This window comes from Eremothecium sinecaudum, chromosome VII, assembly GCF_001548555.1.
Source record: "Eremothecium sinecaudum strain ATCC 58844 chromosome VII, complete sequence".
Lineage (NCBI taxonomy): Eukaryota > Fungi > Ascomycota > Saccharomycetes > Saccharomycetales > Saccharomycetaceae > Eremothecium > Eremothecium sinecaudum.
Window position 1 is genome coordinate 309,240 of NC_030898.1, and position 21,019 is coordinate 330,258.

The 21,019-nt window shown below is 39.8% G+C and overlaps 12 protein-coding genes and 2 non-coding genes across 14 annotated transcripts; 8 read left to right on the forward strand and 6 right to left on the reverse strand.

Annotated features, from left to right (window-relative positions):
- Positions 1-505: 505 nt before the first annotated feature.
- ROG3 (Rog3p) lies at positions 506-2,152 on the forward strand (the record flags this gene model as incomplete). Its single annotated transcript, XM_018133686.1, has 1 exon — positions 506-2,152. The coding sequence occupies one exon, from the start codon at positions 506-508 to the stop codon at positions 2,150-2,152; it is 1,647 nt and encodes a 548-aa protein (XP_017989151.1).
- Positions 2,153-3,168: 1,016 nt separating this feature from the next.
- Positions 3,169-3,268, forward strand: AW171_hschr74177. The gene is made up of 2 exons: positions 3,169-3,204; positions 3,233-3,268. It is a non-coding gene; the product is annotated as a tRNA-Trp (tRNA).
- A 453-nt stretch (positions 3,269-3,721) lies between these two features.
- On the forward strand, positions 3,722-4,984 carry CRH1 (transglycosylase; the record flags this gene model as incomplete). The annotated part of the gene is made up of 1 exon (XM_018133685.1): positions 3,722-4,984. The coding sequence occupies one exon, from the start codon at positions 3,722-3,724 to the stop codon at positions 4,982-4,984; it is 1,263 nt and encodes a 420-aa protein (XP_017989152.1).
- A 217-nt stretch (positions 4,985-5,201) lies between these two features.
- On the reverse strand, positions 5,202-5,274 carry AW171_hschr74179. Its single transcript has one exon. It is a non-coding gene; the product is annotated as a tRNA-Lys (tRNA).
- A 315-nt stretch (positions 5,275-5,589) lies between these two features.
- RPC17 (DNA-directed RNA polymerase III subunit RPC17) lies at positions 5,590-6,060 on the forward strand (the record flags this gene model as incomplete). Its single annotated transcript, XM_018133684.1, has 1 exon — positions 5,590-6,060. The coding sequence occupies one exon, from the start codon at positions 5,590-5,592 to the stop codon at positions 6,058-6,060; it is 471 nt and encodes a 156-aa protein (XP_017989153.1).
- A 386-nt stretch (positions 6,061-6,446) lies between these two features.
- On the forward strand, positions 6,447-9,341 carry MAD3 (Mad3p; the record flags this gene model as incomplete). Its single annotated transcript, XM_018133683.1, has 1 exon — positions 6,447-9,341. The coding sequence occupies one exon, from the start codon at positions 6,447-6,449 to the stop codon at positions 9,339-9,341; it is 2,895 nt and encodes a 964-aa protein (XP_017989154.1).
- A 134-nt stretch (positions 9,342-9,475) lies between these two features.
- CCT3 (chaperonin-containing T-complex subunit CCT3) lies at positions 9,476-11,083 on the reverse strand (the record flags this gene model as incomplete). The annotated part of the gene is made up of 1 exon (XM_018133682.1): positions 9,476-11,083. The coding sequence occupies one exon, from the start codon at positions 11,081-11,083 to the stop codon at positions 9,476-9,478; it is 1,608 nt and encodes a 535-aa protein (XP_017989155.1).
- Positions 11,084-11,278: 195 nt separating this feature from the next.
- Positions 11,279-11,659, reverse strand: AW171_hschr74183 (HGL180Cp; the record flags this gene model as incomplete). The annotated part of the gene is made up of 1 exon (XM_018133681.1): positions 11,279-11,659. One exon carries the CDS (start codon positions 11,657-11,659, stop codon positions 11,279-11,281), a length of 381 nt encoding a protein of 126 aa, XP_017989156.1.
- Positions 11,660-11,880: 221 nt separating this feature from the next.
- Positions 11,881-13,227, reverse strand: TPH3 (Tph3p; the record flags this gene model as incomplete). Its single annotated transcript, XM_018133680.1, has 1 exon — positions 11,881-13,227. The coding sequence occupies one exon, from the start codon at positions 13,225-13,227 to the stop codon at positions 11,881-11,883; it is 1,347 nt and encodes a 448-aa protein (XP_017989157.1).
- A 651-nt stretch (positions 13,228-13,878) lies between these two features.
- Positions 13,879-15,681, reverse strand: MPS3 (Mps3p; the record flags this gene model as incomplete). The annotated part of the gene is made up of 1 exon (XM_018133679.1): positions 13,879-15,681. The coding sequence occupies one exon, from the start codon at positions 15,679-15,681 to the stop codon at positions 13,879-13,881; it is 1,803 nt and encodes a 600-aa protein (XP_017989158.1).
- A 606-nt stretch (positions 15,682-16,287) lies between these two features.
- MRPS35 (mitochondrial 37S ribosomal protein mS45) lies at positions 16,288-17,538 on the forward strand (the record flags this gene model as incomplete). The annotated part of the gene is made up of 2 exons (XM_018133678.1): positions 16,288-16,881; positions 17,101-17,538. The coding sequence occupies 2 exons, from the start codon at positions 16,288-16,290 to the stop codon at positions 17,536-17,538; spliced, it is 1,032 nt and encodes a 343-aa protein (XP_017989159.1).
- Positions 17,539-17,741: 203 nt separating this feature from the next.
- TRS65 (Trs65p) lies at positions 17,742-19,124 on the forward strand (the record flags this gene model as incomplete). The annotated part of the gene is made up of 1 exon (XM_018133677.1): positions 17,742-19,124. One exon carries the CDS (start codon positions 17,742-17,744, stop codon positions 19,122-19,124), a length of 1,383 nt encoding a protein of 460 aa, XP_017989160.1.
- A 251-nt stretch (positions 19,125-19,375) lies between these two features.
- CLC1 (clathrin light chain CLC1) lies at positions 19,376-19,816 on the forward strand (the record flags this gene model as incomplete). Its single annotated transcript, XM_018133676.1, has 1 exon — positions 19,376-19,816. One exon carries the CDS (start codon positions 19,376-19,378, stop codon positions 19,814-19,816), a length of 441 nt encoding a protein of 146 aa, XP_017989161.1.
- A 94-nt stretch (positions 19,817-19,910) lies between these two features.
- On the reverse strand, positions 19,911-20,966 carry PEX35 (Pex35p; the record flags this gene model as incomplete). The annotated part of the gene is made up of 1 exon (XM_018133675.1): positions 19,911-20,966. One exon carries the CDS (start codon positions 20,964-20,966, stop codon positions 19,911-19,913), a length of 1,056 nt encoding a protein of 351 aa, XP_017989162.1.
- Positions 20,967-21,019: the final 53 nt, after the last annotated feature.

A 21,019-nucleotide genomic window follows, 5' to 3' on the forward strand; every position in this document is an offset into this window, starting at 1 on the left:
CTTTTGCATACGCTTATGCATAATCTGTAGAAGCAGGTCTAGATTAGAATGTCCTGTGAAATGTTTTGGAACATCCTTTATTCTCGGAAAATTTACATCAACCCACCACGAAAGTAAGATAATCCATTAAGATCCTAGCTATGACCTGTGTCAAGACTTTCACGCTGAAAACAATCCCCCTAATTAACCCTGTGGTGACTAGTATATAACCATACAATATGATCTTGTTGATGCCAACTTTATGAATATATATTGTGTCAACCCACCTGGTTATTGGAGTTGGAAAAGCCTGAATTTTTATTTTTGGTACCCTTGATCTAAGCCCTCAATTGTTAACAACGTACTTAGATCAAAAAAAAAATCCCTCTACTGCCGATTTACTTTTGCATACATTAATATTAGTTGAGGTTTTAGTTGCAGCTATTCTTAGATTCGGAGTTATTATAGATAAGCATTGGGTTGCTTCTTATTTTGATCAAGCACACCATATGGATACAAAATCAATATGAGACCAGTTTTATTTGAAATAAGGCTAAACACCTGTGAGGATGGTACAGTAGTTATGAATGGGCCGCCAGAAGATTCTCCATCGGTTTTTCTTGCTGGAAGTCTGGTGCTTTCGATTACTAAGCCGATCTTCGTTAAGCTTGTTTCTTTGGACTTGTATGGGAAGTTAATTATATCTTCTGACACATTGTCCCAAGGAATCAGGTTTAACTTGCATAAGCCATTGAAGCATACCAAAACTGTTTACCATCATAGTTGGGGGCACAATGAGTTATGGTCCAATACCAAATTTCGGACTGGGATTGATCTACCTGTGAGACCTAGTGATAAGCCACTTTCTAGGCTTGGAAGCCTACGTAAATGCGCGAAAGCTTTAAAGTTAACTGACATGGATGACATAGAAGACGGTAGTAGAATTCTTGATAAAGGCAATTACGAGATCCCTTTTAGTGTACTTTTACCAGGTTCCTTAGAGGAGAGTGTTGAAGGACTAGACAACGTTTCATTGAGGTACAGTTTGATCGCAGTAATTGAGAGAGGCAGATTTCGTAGGCGCTTTAAGTGCAAAAAAAATATCAAGGTTATACGAACACTTACACCGGATGCCTTGCAGTTAACGCAAACTACTGGTTTAGATAAAACCTGGGCAGGAAAGGTGGATTATTCTATATATATCCCAGCAAAGGCGGTTGCAATTGGAGATCTAATACCAGTCCATATAAAACTTGTACCCCTTGAAAAGGGTCTTAGACTGGGTTCAATTCAAGCCAGCGTCATAGAACAGCTTACAATTGTCACCCCCGATATACCGAAGAAGCAAACTCGAAGGCTCGTTCAAACCGTGTACTTTAATCATCGTTGGTTATCAGTTAACTCGGGGGATGAGGAGCCTGCTGGCAACCCTCCGGAATGTTGGGAGATTGACGGTAAGATACAGCTTCCACCTTACTATACTGCATGTGTTCAAGATTGCAAACTACTCGATGTTTTAAAGATCCGTCATCATCTGCGGCTAGTGATTAATTTCCTAGATCTTAAAGGCCACGTCTGGAAACTGCGGACGTCGTTACCTTTCCAGTGCTTCATATCCCCGTCCATTCCACTTACCGAATGCCCTGATCGCAAAAAGTTTCTAATAACTTATTCTGACCTTGAAATATCCGCAAACCAACCCCTTTTCGCTCATAGTAAACCCAGTCCTCCTTTATACGGCCGTCATATATCCGATACACTGTGGAACGAGGAACAGCTTAATAATATAGCAATAACAACTGAATCGGCGGGTCCAAGCATACCTCTTTCTCCTAATTGTTCCATGACCTTAAGTATGTCATCTATGCATGAAGTTCAGAGAACTCATGCTGACCATGAGGGAACTAGTCCATCATGGGCCAACCTTGGCAATAATAGTAGTATTAACAATATAAGGCCGTCTTTCGTTGACAGCGTAATATCTGCGGAGCAAACCGTGCGCACGTTCTCATCACTCAGATCATCTGTGGAAAACACACTCACTGTAGTGCCTTCATATGAAACTGCTATTAAGACAACATACGTAGGTCAGGAGTTTCCTCCAGAATACCCACCGCTATGTAAAGGTTTAAGGCCTGGTAAATGCTTTAGATGCCGTAATTTAAGTATATAGATAACAAATGGCATATATCACTACAAAAGGTGTACTAAGCAATACCGGTTATGAAGTCATAGAAGGCTTCACTGATAATAAAAATAGTTTAGTAACTTATATAACCTTTCTATTTTCAATTCCTTTAAGCTAACATTCTCGCCAAGCCGCAGTTAGGAAACGTCACAGTCGCTTAGATAAATGTAATTGTCGAAGACTACATAGGTCACGTGCAAACATCTAGTTCCCATCACGTGTAAGTTAAGTATCTCTATTTTATGGATTAGGTTTACTACTTATATAGATATAATATGGTCAATGACCTCCTGCTTGCTTGACTTCCAGTCGTATTCTAACTGAATATCTATGGCCTCTTTAAATATGTTATGTCCCTCTCTGATGATTGTGAAAGAGTTAACGGATATTTAACACTGGCTACTCTCCTCTCATCATGGGGTCCTGTTTAGGTACCCCCATCTTTCCCGAATGGGTATAACTAATGCATATCATCACTACAGCTCTCACAACACCATACTGATCTTATTTGACGTTTCTTACTAGATGAACCCGCTTCGTGGTGACTAATTGTTTCTATGTCGTGGACTATCTAACCGATCACGTGCTAACTTGAAGTTCCTTGATCACGTGAGTATTAAATATTCAATGATAGATTAGTTTACTATGTATATAGGTCTAATCTGAGTCAATGACCACTTATCCTTTCTTGGATTCCTAGTCGTATTCTAATATCTACTATGGTCTTTATATACATTAGGGTCCTTTCGTCCTAGCTTCATTCTTGTACTCAAACTTGATCCTGGATAGGCACTCTACGGCTAGAGTTCTACTCCGAATGGTTACTCTACTTCTTTAGAGTAGCTAATCCTTCTCACTACTACTCTTACTCCTCCATACAGATCTGATTCGTCGTTTCTTTCTGGCGGCTACTTCTTCGAGATGCCTATTTGAATCTACGACATTCTACGACAGATGAGTGTCCTTCCTGTATGCCAATAATTTGTCAATAGCAAGAACTTGAAGCGGTGGCTCAATGGTAGAGCTTTCGACTCCAGTTAAATCCTGGTATTACGGAAAATTGCAATCGAAGGGTTGCAGGTTCAATTCCTGTCCGTTTCATGTTTATTTTTTAATTTTTTTTTCATCCGTCGTATTTTTCCGTGGAGACATGTTTTTCCAGCCGCCGTGCACTTTAGCGCCTTTCTGTGGTCCCAGACATAAAAGCTTAAAGCTTATACCAGGGTCGCGACGGTGCAACTGCTAGTGTGGCCACACGAAGTAAGTAAAATCTTTCAGTAGACTGCCTTTGTGGCAACTAGTAGCTAGCTGTGATCCGACCAAAAATTAAATATCATATCTATTGTGTCTATTGACTATAAACTTTTATATGATATTTATGCATTGTATGGACCCTTATTGAGTAACGTTAAAGCAACCAGTGCATTATCTAATTGAGCAGCAACTCTGATTATATGTATACCTGGATCTAGAAACAGCAGATTAAAAGAACGTAAACTGGTGAGAAACAAAGGATTTTAGTTAAGTTTAAAGATCGGTAGCTTTATCGAAGAGATGCAATATTCAGTAGTACTTGCACTAGTCCTGTGGTACTTGAAAAGGACCGCTGCTGTAGCAGTGATGTGTAATCCATTGAAAGAGGAATACTGTGATCCAAATCCCGCGTTAGGCACTACACTATGGGAGACATTTAAAACTGAGTCGCCCTATTTCGTTAATTACACGAATACAGGGCTCGTTGAATATAATACGGATGGTGTAGCTTTTACAATGGCAAAGAGATTTGACAATCCTGCCATTATGTCTGATTTCTACATCATGTATGGGAAGGTAGAGGTGCAAATGAAGGCAGCAGAAGGAAGAGGAATAGTATCATCCTTCTACCTTCAGAGTGATACACAGGACGAGATCGACATTGAATGGTTGGGTGGGGAGAGAGGGCAATTCCAATCAAACTTCTTTTACAAGGGAGATACTACAACATACGTAAGGGGCCAATTTCACAATGTGGCCCTGCCCCAGCATATGTTCCATACGTATACCATTGATTGGCGAATGGAATCGACAACTTGGTACCTAGATGGCAAACCGGTGAGAACATTGCTAAATAATACTGAGCATGGGTACCCGCAAACGCCCATGAGAGTCTTTATGGGTATCTGGGCAGGTGGAGACCCTTCTAATGAGCCTGGAACAATTCAGTGGGCAGGAGGTGAAACCAATTACGCAGAGCTGCCTTTCACTGCGTATATAAAAAAGGTGATTGTTAGTGACTATTCTACCGGGAATACCTACAGTTATAGCGACAAAAGCGGCAGTTGGACATCCATTGAATCCGATGGCGGCGAACTTAATGACAGGCTCGAATCAGCAATTGCCGAGTTCCAGGAGAGTCAATTGCTACATCCTGAAGACTCAATGATATATTCTGCTCCAGCTAAAAAGAAGAAGAAGGGCAAAAAGAAGGGTAAAAAGAATGGTAAAAAGAAGGGCAAAAAGAAGGTTAAGAAGGCTAGGAAGAATATGAGAAACCCAAGTTTAGGTCCAATTGACTCACCTTCTAATAGTACTTATCCGCCTAATAAAGCAGTTAAGCCCAAGTTACCAACCACTACTAATACTAATCCAAGAAAGAGCCTTATTATCGATCCACAGAAATCTTTCGACGGACCCGCGGTATCACTTTTTGAAGCCCAAATTCAACATACAGTCCTTAAAGCTGATAATAAACAAGCGGCAAAGAGCAGAAACGACGGTAGCAGAAAGGAATTGGCATGGACAGCAATGTTGTTCTTAGGCTTATTAGCCATGGTATAACAATCTTACCCTACCCAGCTCACAGTAACAACTCTTTTATTTCATAGAACCTCATAGGTTACCTAGGTTACTAGGGGCCTAATAGGTCATGCTTCAGCTGCCAAACCATTAGGTTTGAAGGTCAATCTTACGCATTAAAAATAGTTGAAAAGTAGTTATGTACTTTTATGTTACAACTCTATGTTTAAGAAGAACGTAACTTTTCAAAAAAAAAGAAAGCCCTGTACGGGGCTCGAACCCGTAACCTTATGATTAAGAGTCATACGCGCTACCGATTGCGCCAACAAGGCCTTGTTGAAGCGTTCTACTGAAAAGTTTAACTAGACAACAGCAAAGGACCACGTGCCATAATTAGTTTCATAGAATAAAGCAACTTTATGTAGAGTGGAATATTGCTGATGCCTGACTAGATTGCGATTACAGTATTCGCGGACGAGAAAAGTCTTTCCTGATCATAGGACTGTGTCGCTAGCTTTTAAGACAATCACTGAAATAATCAGGATCACGTGATAAATTAATTGCAGTTTTATAGAGAAGTTTTATCAGGATCATTTCATCTCGTGCAAGCTCATCTACTAAAGAGCCTTGACGCTTATGGTCTCGAAATGAAGATTGAAACAGTCCGGGATGCTTTTCTGAGCGACTACGAAGTACTGCAGTTCTTATCAAAACTACAGCGAAAGCACCAATGGGTCACAGATGGAGATATTGAAATGACGGACAGTAAATCGAAATGGAGGAAACCAAGGCCCTACAACCACCCTGAACTCCAATCGATAACCAGAGATACTGTGAACTACTTAAGCATGAACAAGGAAACCGATCCAGAAGACGCTGAGCAGCCAGCAAGTCAGCCAACGAAGTCAGGAATTACTAGGTTGAACGATGAAAAATTCACAATTCTCATGCGCAAGCTAGGCGAATTCGATCTGTACAAGTTGGAAAAATTGCAAATAGTTAACCAGCTACCTACAAATGTAGTTCATTTATTCTCGATTGTTGAAGAGTGTGACAGCAGATATAGCGAGGAGCAAATCAGCGCTATAATCGAGGCCGTTCAAGAGGCTTCCACTTAATGAATAACAAAAAATCACATTAGAGAAGTGAAATTTAACGTGCACAGTTATATTTAACATATAATGCGCTCACAAATAAAATAGCCAGACCAATGTGCTAATAACCTATATTTTTGTCATAAAGATCAAACAGGCAATAGAAGGTAAAACAGTTGGCTTTAGGATAGATAAGGATAATTGATGCTATGAGCTGCTAAATGCTTCTAGAGTAGTTTATAAGTACATATATTTCTCGTGTTTATTGTTGTATTAATAGTTAAAATGTAAATTATTTTTCTGTCAAAAGAGTTCACCCAATGTTGTGAAATCTAATTATTAAAGGTTGTAACAATTAAAGTAGTTAACAGAAGAGTAGAATCTCTGACTCCAGTCGCGGTGTTGATACAATGCCAGCAAACGGTTTGAAAGTCTCTCATTTCGATGATTTGGAACAACATAAAGAGAATATCCTCCCTATGAGGGAAGGCCGATCTGCCAAGCGTTTAAGTGAAGCGTTCCAACAACCTAGCGGTGAATTGGCTGAAATACGGCTCTCATATGAAAAAAGGTTGATGGATGAGCTTGATGAGCTTGATGATCCCTTAGAGCTATATTTAAGTTACATTTCTTGGATCAATACCGCTTATCCTCAAGGCGCAACGAATAAGCAGAGTGGAATGTTAGATGTGATGGAACGGTGCCTAAACTACTTCAGTAATTTTGATACTTATAAAAATGATCCACGGTACGTGAAGCTTTGGATGTCGTATATTGAAATGTTTGCTCACAGTTTACAGGAGAAGAAGGATATATTTGTCCATCTACTGAGGAAGCAGATAGGGGAAAAACTGGCAATGTTCTATGATGATTTCGCACATGTACTATTCCAGCGAAGGGAATACAGCTCTGCAATAGCCGTGCTTAAACGCGGTATTGAATATAACGCTAGACCTGTTCAAAGAGTACGAAAAACCCTATTATTATTCGAGGAGAAGATAGGCGATGATGGTGTACGCTATGATGATGCACGCCATTTGGAGGATATATTTGCATCTGCATCAAAGGTAATACTTGGGAAGAAAAACTCGGAACTTCTTCAGGCTAAACCAATACCAGTTAGACCATCTTCTTCAAACGGGAAGGTACAAGTTTTCAAGGATGAGAACAGTGATGAACCGAATGGCATAGATCTAAAGCAGTCTAGTTGGATAACTCTTGACTCTAAAGTACGAAGGGAACAGGAAAACCATATTCAAGCTGTGCCGCTAAAGCCAGGCACGAAAACAGAAAAGTTGGCTCAAGAAGTGGTTGATAACCATATGATTGGCAAGATTCCTACGTACCAAGACTCAATTGGAAAAAGTGGACCAGTATATAAGATCCTTGAGCAACCAGGGCGCAAACCAGAGAAGATCGACTGCAATTTTGATCTTATATACCCGTTTCATGGACAGGAATTTTGTTTTGAAGAACTTCTGGCAATTGCTAGAAAGGTGTACCATAAGCAGCCAGAGATTAATGATGCTTCGACCGGTGATTCAAAGCAGCCTCTTATGAAGAAAAGAAGGAAGGCAATATTACAAGAGAAGAAAGAATCGCCATTAACAAGCCCTTCGATAGCATCTGTATCGACTCCACGCCCTCAAGAATACAAAAAAATCACAACGACGTCTATCTTACCACTAAGAGATGAAAACATTGATGATAATACCAATTATTCAGAAGTTAGAGCAAGGTCTCCAACAGTCACAATGTTTTCTAAGGATGCTATGAAAGAGGTTTACTCAATGTTTAACCAAAACTACACTGGTCCAAAGCCTCCAACGGAGAACGATGACACCACAACGAGGTTTACTGTATTTGAGAACTTTACGGAAGAATTTACAAGAAAGAACATGGACGATCTTACGGAGGTTAAAGTAAACGATCAAGAAAGAACACCTAAGAAAGAAGATTTAATAGTTGCAAAGGAAATGCAACAGGGGAAATCTACAACAACTCCTACATACAAAAATACCCTTCAAGATTATATGACTCCCATTCAAGAAAGGACGGAGTCTGCATTTAAAGCTGCAGGTTCCCAAGATGAAGTCACTAAGATAAAAAGACGACAAAGTGATGCACTGTCAATAAACACTGCAGAAAGTTCTCCTTTTCTGACTCAACCTGAGGTGTTCCTTACGACTCCGAAATATATCATCAATGATCCAATTAGCAATGAGCTTAGAGCCCAATTATTACAGTCCATACAACCGGCATTACAGACTTACAGTGATTACTACCAATATTCCCAGTCTTTAAAAATGAGCGCATTGTTAAAACGAATTCATAAGGTGACAAAAAATGCTAACAAAAACCCTATAGTTGACTTTAAGAAAACAAACGATTTGTACTGCATTAGGGCCGAGTTGGGCGAGGGCGGCTATGCAACAGTATATTTAGCTGAATCTAGCACTGGAGAGTTGAGGGCTCTAAAAGTTGAAAAGCCTGCAAGTGTATGGGAATTTTACATACTCAAACAAGTCGAAAAAAGATTAGCTAAGGCCCCAATTCTTAAATCAATTATTAATGTTAGCGCATTGCATTGCTTTCAAGATGAGAGTTATTTGGTATTAAACTACGCAAACCAGGGTACGATCCTGGACCTGATTAATTTAGAGAAGCAAAGAACTGGGGGAACATTAGATGAGTGTTTATGCATGTTTATCACGGTGGAGTTGATGAAAGTTATAGAATGCATACACGAGGTTGGGATTATACATGGTGATGTTAAGCCTGACAATTGCATGATCAGATTCGAGGAGTGCCGGTCCTTGGGCGATTATACACCACTAGGAGATAATGGATGGTCAAATAAGGGTATCTTTCTCATCGATTTTGGAAGATCGTTTGATCTATCTTTGTTTCAAATAGGAACCAAGTTTAAAGCTAATTGGCCGACTGATCAACAAGATTGTCCAGAAATGAGGGAAGGTAGACCGTGGAGCTATGAAGCCGATTATTATGGACTAGCGGGTATAATCCATGCAATGCTTTTTGGCAAGTACGTGGAAACAACAAAAACCAGTGATGGCAGGTACTTTTTGACTAATAGCCTCAAAAGATATTGGAAGCGAGATATCTGGGCTCCAATTTTTGACATGTTATTAAACAGTGGGTGCCATGCGGAAAGATTACCACTTAATGCGGCTCTCAAAGAACAAAGAAGTCTAATTGAGAACTATTTAGAGAGGGAAACAAGTACTAAACTAAGAAACATGATTCTAAGCTTGGAATCAGAATTGACAAGATTTAAACAATAGTATCTGCATTAATATATATATACCTTCTTGTCCCTTGACGGGGTAGGAAAAGTTCATTAATTTCTAGAAACAATAACAGTATTATACAGGTGTTACCTACTTGGTTATGGATGCGAGTATATCTATAGAGCTGTTCATTGTTCTTGCTTTCTGACACCGCTAACGATATCATCAACTCTTAATAATAGACAAGCACTTTCGATAGCAGTTTTAATACTTTGTTGCTTAATGACTTCTGGCTCCCAAATGCCGTATTCTTGCATGTCCACAGTCTTACCTGTGTCTCCATCAATACCGATTGTGTATTTACCTTGTGCATGCTTAGCTCTCAGTTGAGACAAAATTCTAATAGGGTTACCGCCCGCGTTTTGGATCAAAGTACGGGGGATACATTCCATTGCATCCGCAACAGCTTGGTATGGCCATTGTTGAATACCTTCCAATTGCTTTGCACGCTCTGATAACTTAACAGACACAGCCATTTCGGTAGCACCACCACCTGGAGACAAGGAAGGTGACAACATCACGTTACGAGTAACTGCAATAGCATCTTGTAAATTACGTTCAATTTCATTCAAAATATCCTTCGATGGACCTCTTAGCATGATACTGCATGCCTTTGGTTCTTTACATTCATCTATGAAGGTGTAGTACTCATCACCGATTAGTTCAACCTTAAACAATCCACAGTTAGTTCCAACGTCCGATTCCTTCAAATCTTCTACACGGTTAGAAATTGTAGCACCAGTGACCCTGGAAATTCTATTGTTATCAGATTTTTTAACTCTTCTTAAAACACTACATCCACCCTTCAATAAGTAATGCTGAGCCAAATCTGAAACACCCTTTTCAGTAATCACAAGGTCTGGTTTGACAGCCAATATCTGCTCACACATCCATTGGACTTGTTCTTCCTCTATTTGTAGGATCCTGTTCCAGTCTTCTTCCTTTGTAATCTCAATGTTAGTTTGCGATTCTCCCTTCTTGTACTCTAGAGGACAATCCAAAAGTACGACACGAGGATTTTCAATTCTACGAGACATTTTTGGATGCACGACATCTTTATTCAACATGACACCGTATAATACGGTGGATTCCATAACATCACCACCTGGAATCTTCTCTATACGGACATATCTCTTCGTATCAATTTCATAATTTTGCTCACCATCCGAAGTCTTTCCCATATCGATTCTAACTGTTTTCACAGCACGTAATGCCAAATCGCACATCTTCTCAGACCAGTGGTTCACATACTTTGTGCCAATTGCAGCGTGAATAAGCTTTTTCATAGCCTCATCATTCTCTACATCCACAGGTCTGCTCACTTGCTTTATAACTTCCAACGCATCCGAAAGTGCACTCTTCAATGCTTGAATGACAATGACTGGATGGATATTCTTTTCAAGGATATATGGCGCGCATTGTGCCAAAACCTCACCAGCAAGGATAATAACTGTGGTAGTACCATCTCCAACTTCTTCATCCTGAGTACGTGACAACTCCAACATAGACTTTGCTGCAGGATGTGCGACGTCAATTTCACGTAAAATTGCATGACCATCATTTGTTAGTACTAAACCACCCATTGGATCTAGCAACATCTTTAACATTGCCTTAGGTCCTAGACAAGTACGAATAACGTCAGCGACTGCCTTAGCTGCTGTAATATTAGATATTTGCGCTTCACGACCAGTGGTACGCTGCTGGGACGCATTCATGAATATAACTGGAGCCTGCATTTTTTAATAGCACTAAATAACTCGGAAGAAACGTCTTTAAGTTCTTATAAATACTATTGCCATATTATATATCATAGTAAATACTACTAATTCATCATTTTAGGTGGCAAATTTTTTGGCCAATTATCTCGTTTAAAGTGATTGTTGATAGTTGGTTCGAAACTTCGCAGACTCGGTTATTTTTTAGCAATCGAATCATGTTGGTAACTCATCAAACAAGTTGGTGTCTTCAATACTTAAGAATAACTTATCGTCATCTATTTGGAGGTGTTTCCCTCTCAAGTACCTATGCTTTTTCCCCAGCTTACTGATAGCTGAGTTGAAATCACCTTTATCTAGTTTAACCCAGCTTGGACTCTTAACATAGAACTCTGCGTTGTCCTCATCAATTTCTTTGACCTCAAATTCATCTGGATGAGAGTGTACGTATCTCTGAAAAGATGCAGCGTCAGCTATATATGGATTTAGGGTCTCTTGTATATACCTCTCGGCTTTGTCGTACGCGGTTTCATCTGATTCTGCGACAGTTAGCACCAGAGTAGAGACAAGTAGAAGGAGTACAGTCTTAGCTTTCATCTTTCTAATCAGATAGGAGATGTATAGCATACTAGGCGTCGATAGATAACCAATTGTTAATGAAACGTTACCCCTACTGAAGTATTAATATTATTTGTAGTCGTAAGATACTTTGTGTCACGTCACATGTCAAAGGGATTACATGGATTAAAGAGTTCAATGGCACCTTTTTATACAGTTAAAATATATGGGGGGTATAGAGTTTATAGCAAAGTTCATGGTCAAAAATCGGTGTTGCTCAATGCTGCAGTAGAAGGTAGACTACTGGCAATTTCTTTCATCGAGTGAACTATACCAAACGTCAAATTTGATCTATCAAGCTTTAATTGGTCACAAACAAAGGATTTTATTTGTCTTTGAGGGTGCTCTCTATTGAATGATTCAGATTCCAGTAATTTCAGCTCTTCTTGTGCAAGGTAATCTGTGATAGGTAATTTTGGTAGACCAAAGAGCAAAGAGTCTTGGTGTTTGTGGTCAAGAAGGAATCCTTCAGGTCTGCCATAGAGCCGAAGACAATCCATAATTGGTAATATAAACCTTACCAAACTCTCCAAGTGATGAATTCCTTTATGCGGTAGTGGTCTAATGAGAAGTCCGTGAACCTTTCTCACCGGAGAGCTATCCTCGGAAACTTCAATAGTGCTCACTGTGCTGTTATTACTACTAGAGTATTTGGAGACTTTCAATTTTTCAATATCAGGAGAACCGCCTCGATATTCGAAAGCTCGTGTTTTTCTGTCATTTGTAAAAACTCGAACATCGCCCACGTACTTAATTGTGTCCACTTCAGATAAAAATGCTCGTAAGTTATCTATCTTCAACGCAGAAAGATCACATGTGGACGTGTCCCGAGTAAAAAATACCTCCTCAGCGAAATCAGAGCTATCAATTGAACAAATGAGATTTTTCTTCGACAAACTCTTGGTTTTGAAAAATTGGATTGTATTTTCAGTAGAATTCTTCTTGCCTTGCTCACGCGAAAAACGCACGTATGCCCAGGCCTTAACCCACCTATCATTAATAAATACATAGCACCAGTCCGCAAAGGGGTATATGCCTCTCATAACCAGGTGTGTATCATGAATACGTGTACCTATTATTGCTAGTAACATGGCTGTAAGAGTTTTGTGCATGGACCAATTCTCGAACCGCTGTAGCATTATAGTCCTTTCTAATTTAACCCGAAAGGGTATTGACGTAGAAATCAATACGCATTCATTAGATACATGCATGGACTCGTTCACAAACATAGATTTTAGCCCTTTGACATCGTCAGTTACGCTTACTGTAATTAAGTTAGCATGTTGGTCACCGCCAAACGTCAGGTTCATCCTCGTGCCAACCAGTTCAATGGTATCAACCGGCCATTGAACGCCATTCCATATACATAATAATGAAGGCTTATCTTGGCGTACATATGACTTCCTTTCCTGTGAATCAATTAACAGGGTGATGGGCAGTATACTATTGTATTCCTTTTCATCAATAGCATGAACTAGGCTACCCTTCACAGAGACATACTCACCGTCTGCAATTCTTTGTTTTATTCGCTTAAATATTCCAAACATATGTCAACATACAATTCCTTCATTTTCTTAATTAATTCCCACACCACCTACTTCCCATCACTTCTAATTTGTATTAATTTTGGTAACTTAAATAATTGCTTTAAGTTATGGCACCCAAAAATAAGGGGAAGAACAATTTAATTTCAGTAGCAACTTAAGCGCCAACAAAAGAATATCAACAAATCCAAAGACTAAGTATCTATTAAAGGATTAGAGATGACAAAAAGAAAGTTAGGTGGAATAACATCAACATCCTGTTATTAGTGATAAAAATAAGCCAATCATACCCGCTGATTAGAATACCCAACCCATCGCCATAGCGGTATAAAATTACAACTTATAGGTAGCACCAATAAGTTTGATTATAGGGGAACTAGGTGTCTATTATAACTTCATTGGAGGATCATAACTCTAATTGTGTTTTTATGCGTCAATATAAAACAACGACACGAAGTGTAGATCATGTTAAAAATGCAATTACTAAACTTATCACGAAGTAAGAAAAGTTTTAATGATATATTATGCAAAATTGTGGATTACTGATGGACTCCAAATGGATAATTACGCCAAATAATACACCTAAAAAATTACACCGATAAGAAACGGCTATTACTGTTCAAAATGCGCTATCATAGCGAAGCATCGGAGGAATTAGGTATCAATTTCGTCATCCCCAAATGAAGGTACTTTATCCGCATCATGTCTTTTTGCAACGAGAGAAGCTCTGAGTCGTTCCTTTTCATCTATCATAACCGAGTAGTCCGGTACTTTGGTTTTCCAGTCCTGAGGAAACTTATCCATTAACTGCAAATCTTGTGGAGTAACAGCATTAATAACGAACTTTTTTAAGGAAGTATATTTTTGATTTCCATGGTTCGATACAACTTCAAAAGCTACTGCACGTACAAGCATCTTGGCTTGTATAAACCACTGCGGGAGCTCAAAGTCTTGCCTAATATGACTATCAAATATGTCGTAGTCCCAAGAACCTAAAGCGATAAAGGAACTGCTCTTACTCCAGTATTCAAAGTTAGAAGGTGGTCTCCTCTTGACCTCATTTAGTTTCACGTAAACCCTAATGGTTTTCGGAGCTGCAGCCATAACGTGAAGGTTATGGCTAAACTTGCCATGAATGTAGCCTAGTTTGGTAAGAAACATAGGTTCAGAAAATCTGATAGCCCAAGTACATCCAGTAGGCTGGCAGTTCCAATATGTAGACGTACAGCTCGTACAATCTTGTAATAGATCCACAGGCCCAACAGGTCCGTGATGGGTTTTTGAACATAGGTGATTAAGAAGGTTCGTGCCTTGTGCTAGAGTAGCAAAATTCAAATCTGACTCCCATTGATGCTGGTTAGCATTGTAAATTCTGTGTACAAGCTTTTTTATCAAAACGGATGAATACTGTTGTGATACAGAATCCGAGTTTGTAACATGCGACAGGCGAGATTCTAGCTCCTCTAAAATCTCTTTCTTTGTAGAAAACAAACTTCCCTGCAGTTGATCCAGGAATGTTTGCTTGTCAACACACTGGAAGTTATTTTTGAGAACTTCTTTCACGTAATCGTTCAGATTGAAATCGAACTGAGGCAGTGAAGTAACACTCTGCCTCACAACGTGTCCAATCATAGCCGACAAATAGTCGTGCAACTCTGGAATTAATAACATCCCAGTGTCATTTTCCATAACAATGGGAATCTTTTCGGGAAGTTTATCGTTCAAATTCGTAATTAGATCCTTCTCCCATTGTGTAATATTTTGATTCAGCAAACGCTGATCAATCTTCTGGACTTTAGATTCTAGGTCTGCGACATCCATTTCTAATTTCTTCATATATTTAGGTAGAATACGTTTAATGTTCTTCTCAAATTGCTGGATAATCACCTTGATATTAGAGTCCAAATCTAAGCTATTAGTACCTTGATCCTGTCTTCCTCCCATGCCTGTGTGCTTCAATTCACGTTCAATATTCTCCAACCTTGAGGACGGACTAACCATGAACCAGATCAAAGCCGTAGTAATAATCCCAATCAGTAACCACTTTCCCGAGAAGCTTTTCGACGAGATCTCGTGCAGAACCGAGCCTTCTCTTGATGAATAACTGCTTTCGCCATTGTCTTGAATGAAGCTCTGATCTGCCTCTTCCGTGTAATCGGTATCCTCGTCATCATCTAACCATCCGTAATCATCATCCACCTGGTCATGAATTACTGATTTCTTAAATCGCGAGTACTCTTCATCTTCTTCTTGAGCAAGAAACTCATCTTCTTGAATTAGATCATCGCTATAACCGCCCTCAGAATCGCTAAACTCACTCATTTCTGTAGGCTCTTCCTCGTTTTCGTCGTTCTCTATGGTTGCAGACGATCTTGAAGCTCGTTTTTGGTTTAAAAGCACATTGTATGCATCTTGTATGCTTTGGTTATATAGCTTCTGTCGCGAACTTTCGCCCATAACGTCTACTGCTCTCCTTCTTTATACCAGTCCTGATATATGATGCGTAGTAATATGTATACAAGTGTATACATCTCTTGAATCTAGCGCAATTTACGCGCCCACTATCCTTCAGTCACGTGATTCAAGATAACCGCCAGGTAATTGAATCGCTTTGCCGAAGAGGATGACAATATTGCGCAGTTATAGAAGAAATAATGCACTTTATGTAGATTCGAGTTGCATTTAAGAGGCCGTTACACCTTGTCGTTGACTATTTAACAGTGTAGAAAAGACGCCAGTTTAGTTTTGCAGTTAATGAACTAAAAAGGTGCAATAACAGCCTCCCGCTCACTAAAGATACTCTGGCGCATATACAAAGCCTTTAATGGTTTAGTACGTATGTGCTTTCGACCTTGATACCTTTCGTCTTATGGCGGTAGCAACTTAGGGCTGTTGAGCCGGGTAATTACCGTTATTGATGATAGTTGAAAATTTTTTGTTCAACGCTTTCGCTTACTGGAGATCACAACTGATGATACGGCACCAGTTAAACCAAGTGCGGGTTTTGTTGAGAATTGAGCTGTTTCGTGTTTGTTCGTCTCGCAGAATCATTTGGGATAATACATGATGTTGTCTTTTAAGAGATTTTCATCACCAGAAGGTATATCAAGGCCTTTGGTTCAAGAGGTGGTGAAGCAACAAAGAAGACATGCTTCGGGCCGCCAAAATGCATACCCACAATACCCATATCATCTGTTGGGCAGGTCATCGAGGGGCAAAGGTGATTCTAATTTGAAGTATGCAATGAGGCAGTTCTTGGGTCCCAAGAACTTTAAAGGCGAGTATTTATACAATAAATACTTTTCGCCGCCAACAGATCATCAGCCTAATTATATTATACCAGATATTGAGAATGGTAAATCTTTGGTTGATCCAGTTACAGGGAATGCTGTTACTATTACCGCTGATAACACTCTTGTTGTGTCAAATAGAACTCCTTTGAAACCTAATAAATCTCGCAAATTGCAGCCATTTCCATCTAATGATCACTGCAAGACTAATCACATACTAGATGATAAAACGAGGCATGCAATTTATCATATGGTAGCAGTAGAAAAAATTCCTGTCCAACAAATATCCAAGAAGTTCAATTTAAAAGTGCCCAGGGTTGAGGCCGTTGTGAGATTAGTCGAATTGGAAGAAAAACTGGAAAAACAGGTATGTTCTTAAATTTCAAACTTGGGGGTTATTGTAGTACTGAGTGGCATCTAGAAATACGATATGATGAGACATTAAAATCGATTAGTCTTTAAGACAAAATACATGGTTTCACTTTATAATTACTCTGACCAGACTTTCTAGAGGCCCCTTCAGCCGTGCAATAATTAACTCGCTAATATATCCAATTGTTCCTTTTACTAACAGTGTTCTATTTAGAACCGCATATCACAGCATGTAAAAACCATGGCAGACACGATGTTCAAGATGTTCCCTGTGTTTGGCACAGGCAGTCATGAGAATCTGAGTGAAATTCCTATTCCAAGCAAGGCCCTTTCTTCCCGTATACTAACACTAGCGGAATCGGAGCCTTTTGGACCTATCGATGCAGCTAATGTTCTTGAATTGGAACCAGCAGCCAAAACGCTGGAAAAATTAACTAATGTTACTGAAACTTCAGGCTTGAACGGCAACAAGGATCAAAAAGACCTGAAAAAGGTAGTGTATGGTGAGGTTAGGGAAGGTGATAGATTTAGGTTTAAATTTATCAACAAACCAGTGGGTAAGGTTGGTTTCCGTTATGGTACTACATCTCGTGATAATAAAAAGGATCGTAAGATTGGATTCGATGAGACGGGTAAGATGATATATTTATAGTATATATGCAAATAATATCCTTGTAAATAACGTAACGATAACAATCATATAAGGTAGTCCATTGTCTTTGGTGATTCCGAGCGCGAGGAAGTTCTTCGTGCCGTAGCAAAAGTATAACCTTAAACACTTTGCAACGTGTTTCGATTGGAAATAACATAGCGTCCTCTGCAGTGACTATCATATACACTGTGTATGGCGGTAAGATGAAGCTGTTGGTTCCAATCTCAGATCTAGATCTATCGTTGGAAACACCTCTTGAGGAGCTCGAGACATTACATTGTTCGCGGAGGTTCGTTATCTTCGATGAGAACCTTCCTGTATACCTCCATTATAATCCGACAAGTTGCAAACCAAAAAAACTCACGGTCAATATAAATGAAGCTGTTGTTTACGAGGGCAGCGATGCATCGATCTGGAAGGCAGCTGGACCTCCTGGATTTAGGTTGTGGAAGCTAGATGAACAGCTTATACGCAATAAGATTTTCCACACCAATTTGTGCATGAACAATAGCAATAAGAATCGAATGACTTTGAAACTAGAATACCAAGTGATTGATGAGAACGAAGTTCCTACAACCTTTGTTCCTGATAATGAAATTTTACCTACTTTTAAGCAACTAAAACTGCACGAGAAGCGACCGAATGATGTGGTAAATGAAAATGTTTTAAAAGAGGAATTCGTATCTCTTCCAATACATACGCTGCTGACCATGCGGCTGAGAAATTTAACACTGTCATCCAGGAATACTATCCTTTCATCGTTGGACTTTCAGGCTTCTATGGCGATATGTGAATTTATTCCGGACCCGGAAATGATGATCTCATCCATTCGATATGAATTGGTCGATGACATATCTTCGGTAGTGGTATATCCCATGTGGGAGATAGAATTTCCACTAACAGTAACCAAATTTGACAGCCACAGTATCAATTACCAGCTTCCTGAAAACAAGAACCGTCCTCACCGTGTTCGGATCACTGTAGAATACCAACTTAAAAGAGAACATCAAATGCATCCAATTGTCACGGTATGGGACACAGAAGTGTCATTAAGGAAGACAATTCAAACCCTTAGAGAAACTTCTCTTGCCCTACCTTCTCAGCCATCAACCGGCTACACAACTCCATATATTGGTTCCACAGCCTCGTTTGCTGGACCTGGTGGTTTCCAACGGTACTCTTCATCCGCATCATGCCTTCATCAATCCGGCCTAAAACTTGGCTCCGGTGTCACATTCAAGATCCGTGACCTCAAAGAACCTGTACCGTGTGGCCGTGAGTTTCCATTGATTCTCCAGATAGACAATGCCTCGACCTTTTCGCTGAACCTTGTGATATACTATTCTTCAGTTAGAGCTCAACAATCCCAAGATATTCGTCTAAAAATGAATTACGAAGGTATTATACTGCTTTCTAACGACTATAAGGTGCCACCTATCGCCCCAGGTGAAACTTATGAAGTAGAATTGAACTGCATCGGAATCATTCCCGGCTATTACCACAACCTGAGAGGGTTGAAGGTGGTCAATCTCGACACCAATGAAGTAATACACATTGGGCGTAATGTCTCAATCACGATCATATAATAGATATCGTAGTTACATGCATAGAACTATATAGCTAAGTGTTATTTTAGTCTGTGAGTCTAGCACGTGACCAGATTTATCTTCAATAGGGGAGATATCATTGAAGCTTTTGACAATGTACATTTTAAATACATAAATGTGGTTGTAAACAGGATTTCTCAAGATAAAAGCTCTAAAGGATCAGTGTTTCACATATCTTGTATTAGTGCTAATCAAATTCCTATAGAGGTATATCCAATAAAGAAAGAACAATGTCAGATGATGCATTTAGTGACGTTGGAAGTGAAGATCGGTATGTAGCCTCTGATTCAAGCAGCGTTGCAGAGGAATCAAAGGAAATCATGAACAACTGGAAGAAAAGGCGTGAGTTAGAGATTGAAGAAAGAGATCGTGTGGAAGAAGAAGCTAAACGTAAGCTACAAGAGGAAGCTGAACAGCATATTAATGATTTCTACGACGTGTACAATAAGAAAAAGCAACATCAATTAGAACAATCAAAGGCCGAAGCTGAGCAGTTTTTGAAGGAAAGAGAAGAGTTTTTTAATCAAGATAACACTCTTTGGGACCGTGTATTGCAATTAATAAATGTTGATGATGCCGATCAGATAGGTGATCGCGACAGGTCTAAATTTAAGGAAATCCTTTTAAAGCTACAGGGCGACAAGAACGCTCCTGGTCTTTCGGACAAGTAATAGTGAGAAGGCAGTTTATAATACACTAGTACATAATAAACTTACTTCTAGACAGCCCCTCAAAAAAATAAAAAGTTACATCATATTCAATTGTTCACTTAACTAAGCGCTGTACATTATATAACTCAAAGTTAAGGCCAGCTAACAGCAGGAAATACTTGGCTGAAGGGTCCAATGTGCCTAGCTTTTGTGTGACAATGCAATGAAAAAGGTATTTAAGAGCGTCCGTATTGACACTTAGGTATTCATCGCCATTGAGGATTAAAAATGTGAGCATTATCACGACAGATTTCTGAAGGTGACCAACCATATAGGACGTATTACAATTGAACAACCAGTTAATGCTGCGTCTCCAAAGCGCCCATTTCATGCATATAGTAAAGTTCCTCCGAATAGTGCAACTTAGCAACCTATCAAAATAGCGGTTGTACTTCTTCGTTGACAGTTCGTCCATCTCGCGGAGTCGGTAGAGCAAGTGCTTGGAGTTAACATTCGACGGCTCAATATCTGCGTGATGGCTTGAGGGCCTGGCTCGATCTTTCCGCTTATCGCTACCGTCCGTCACTCTATAGAGAGACTGCTTCACAAATTTATAAATAGAGGCAACGTTCCACGCAGAATAAAATATAAGGAAATCATGCAGGATAGACCTCTTGCCAAAGAGCCACTGTTCCACTGGACCCGGGTTCACAGTCACCCTCCTTAGCAGCGGAATACATACACTTATTAAGGCTTGTCTGATTAGAATTCTAGTTTCAACGGTCATGTTCTCAAACCAACGTCGGACAAAAGTCAACCGCTTGCTCAGCACGCCCAACACACACTCTGTAGAAGCAAGAGAAACAGCCCAATCCGGCAAGCTCGGCGCCACTGGCAGCATACTTAAAAGCATCGTCCCGTTCCATGACAACCACTCGTACTCTCCTTTGACCTTGACCGCTAACGGGTATAATACTAGCAACGCCGGCAGAGCACCACAACGCTCTAAAACCCTCGCCAGTTTTGCCAACCTGCCTGTTCGTAGCAGTCCCCACAGTTGCAAAAGCTCTTCAATCTTTAATATAGCAAAGATCTTTCCCCCTAACACCTCAATATTCGCGTCTTTAATCACGAACTTTATGACTTGGCGGAGAAGTAATGCGATCTTCATGATGACCAATTACAGCTAAGGGCAACTCTTAATACTAGCAAATGCGACAAGCC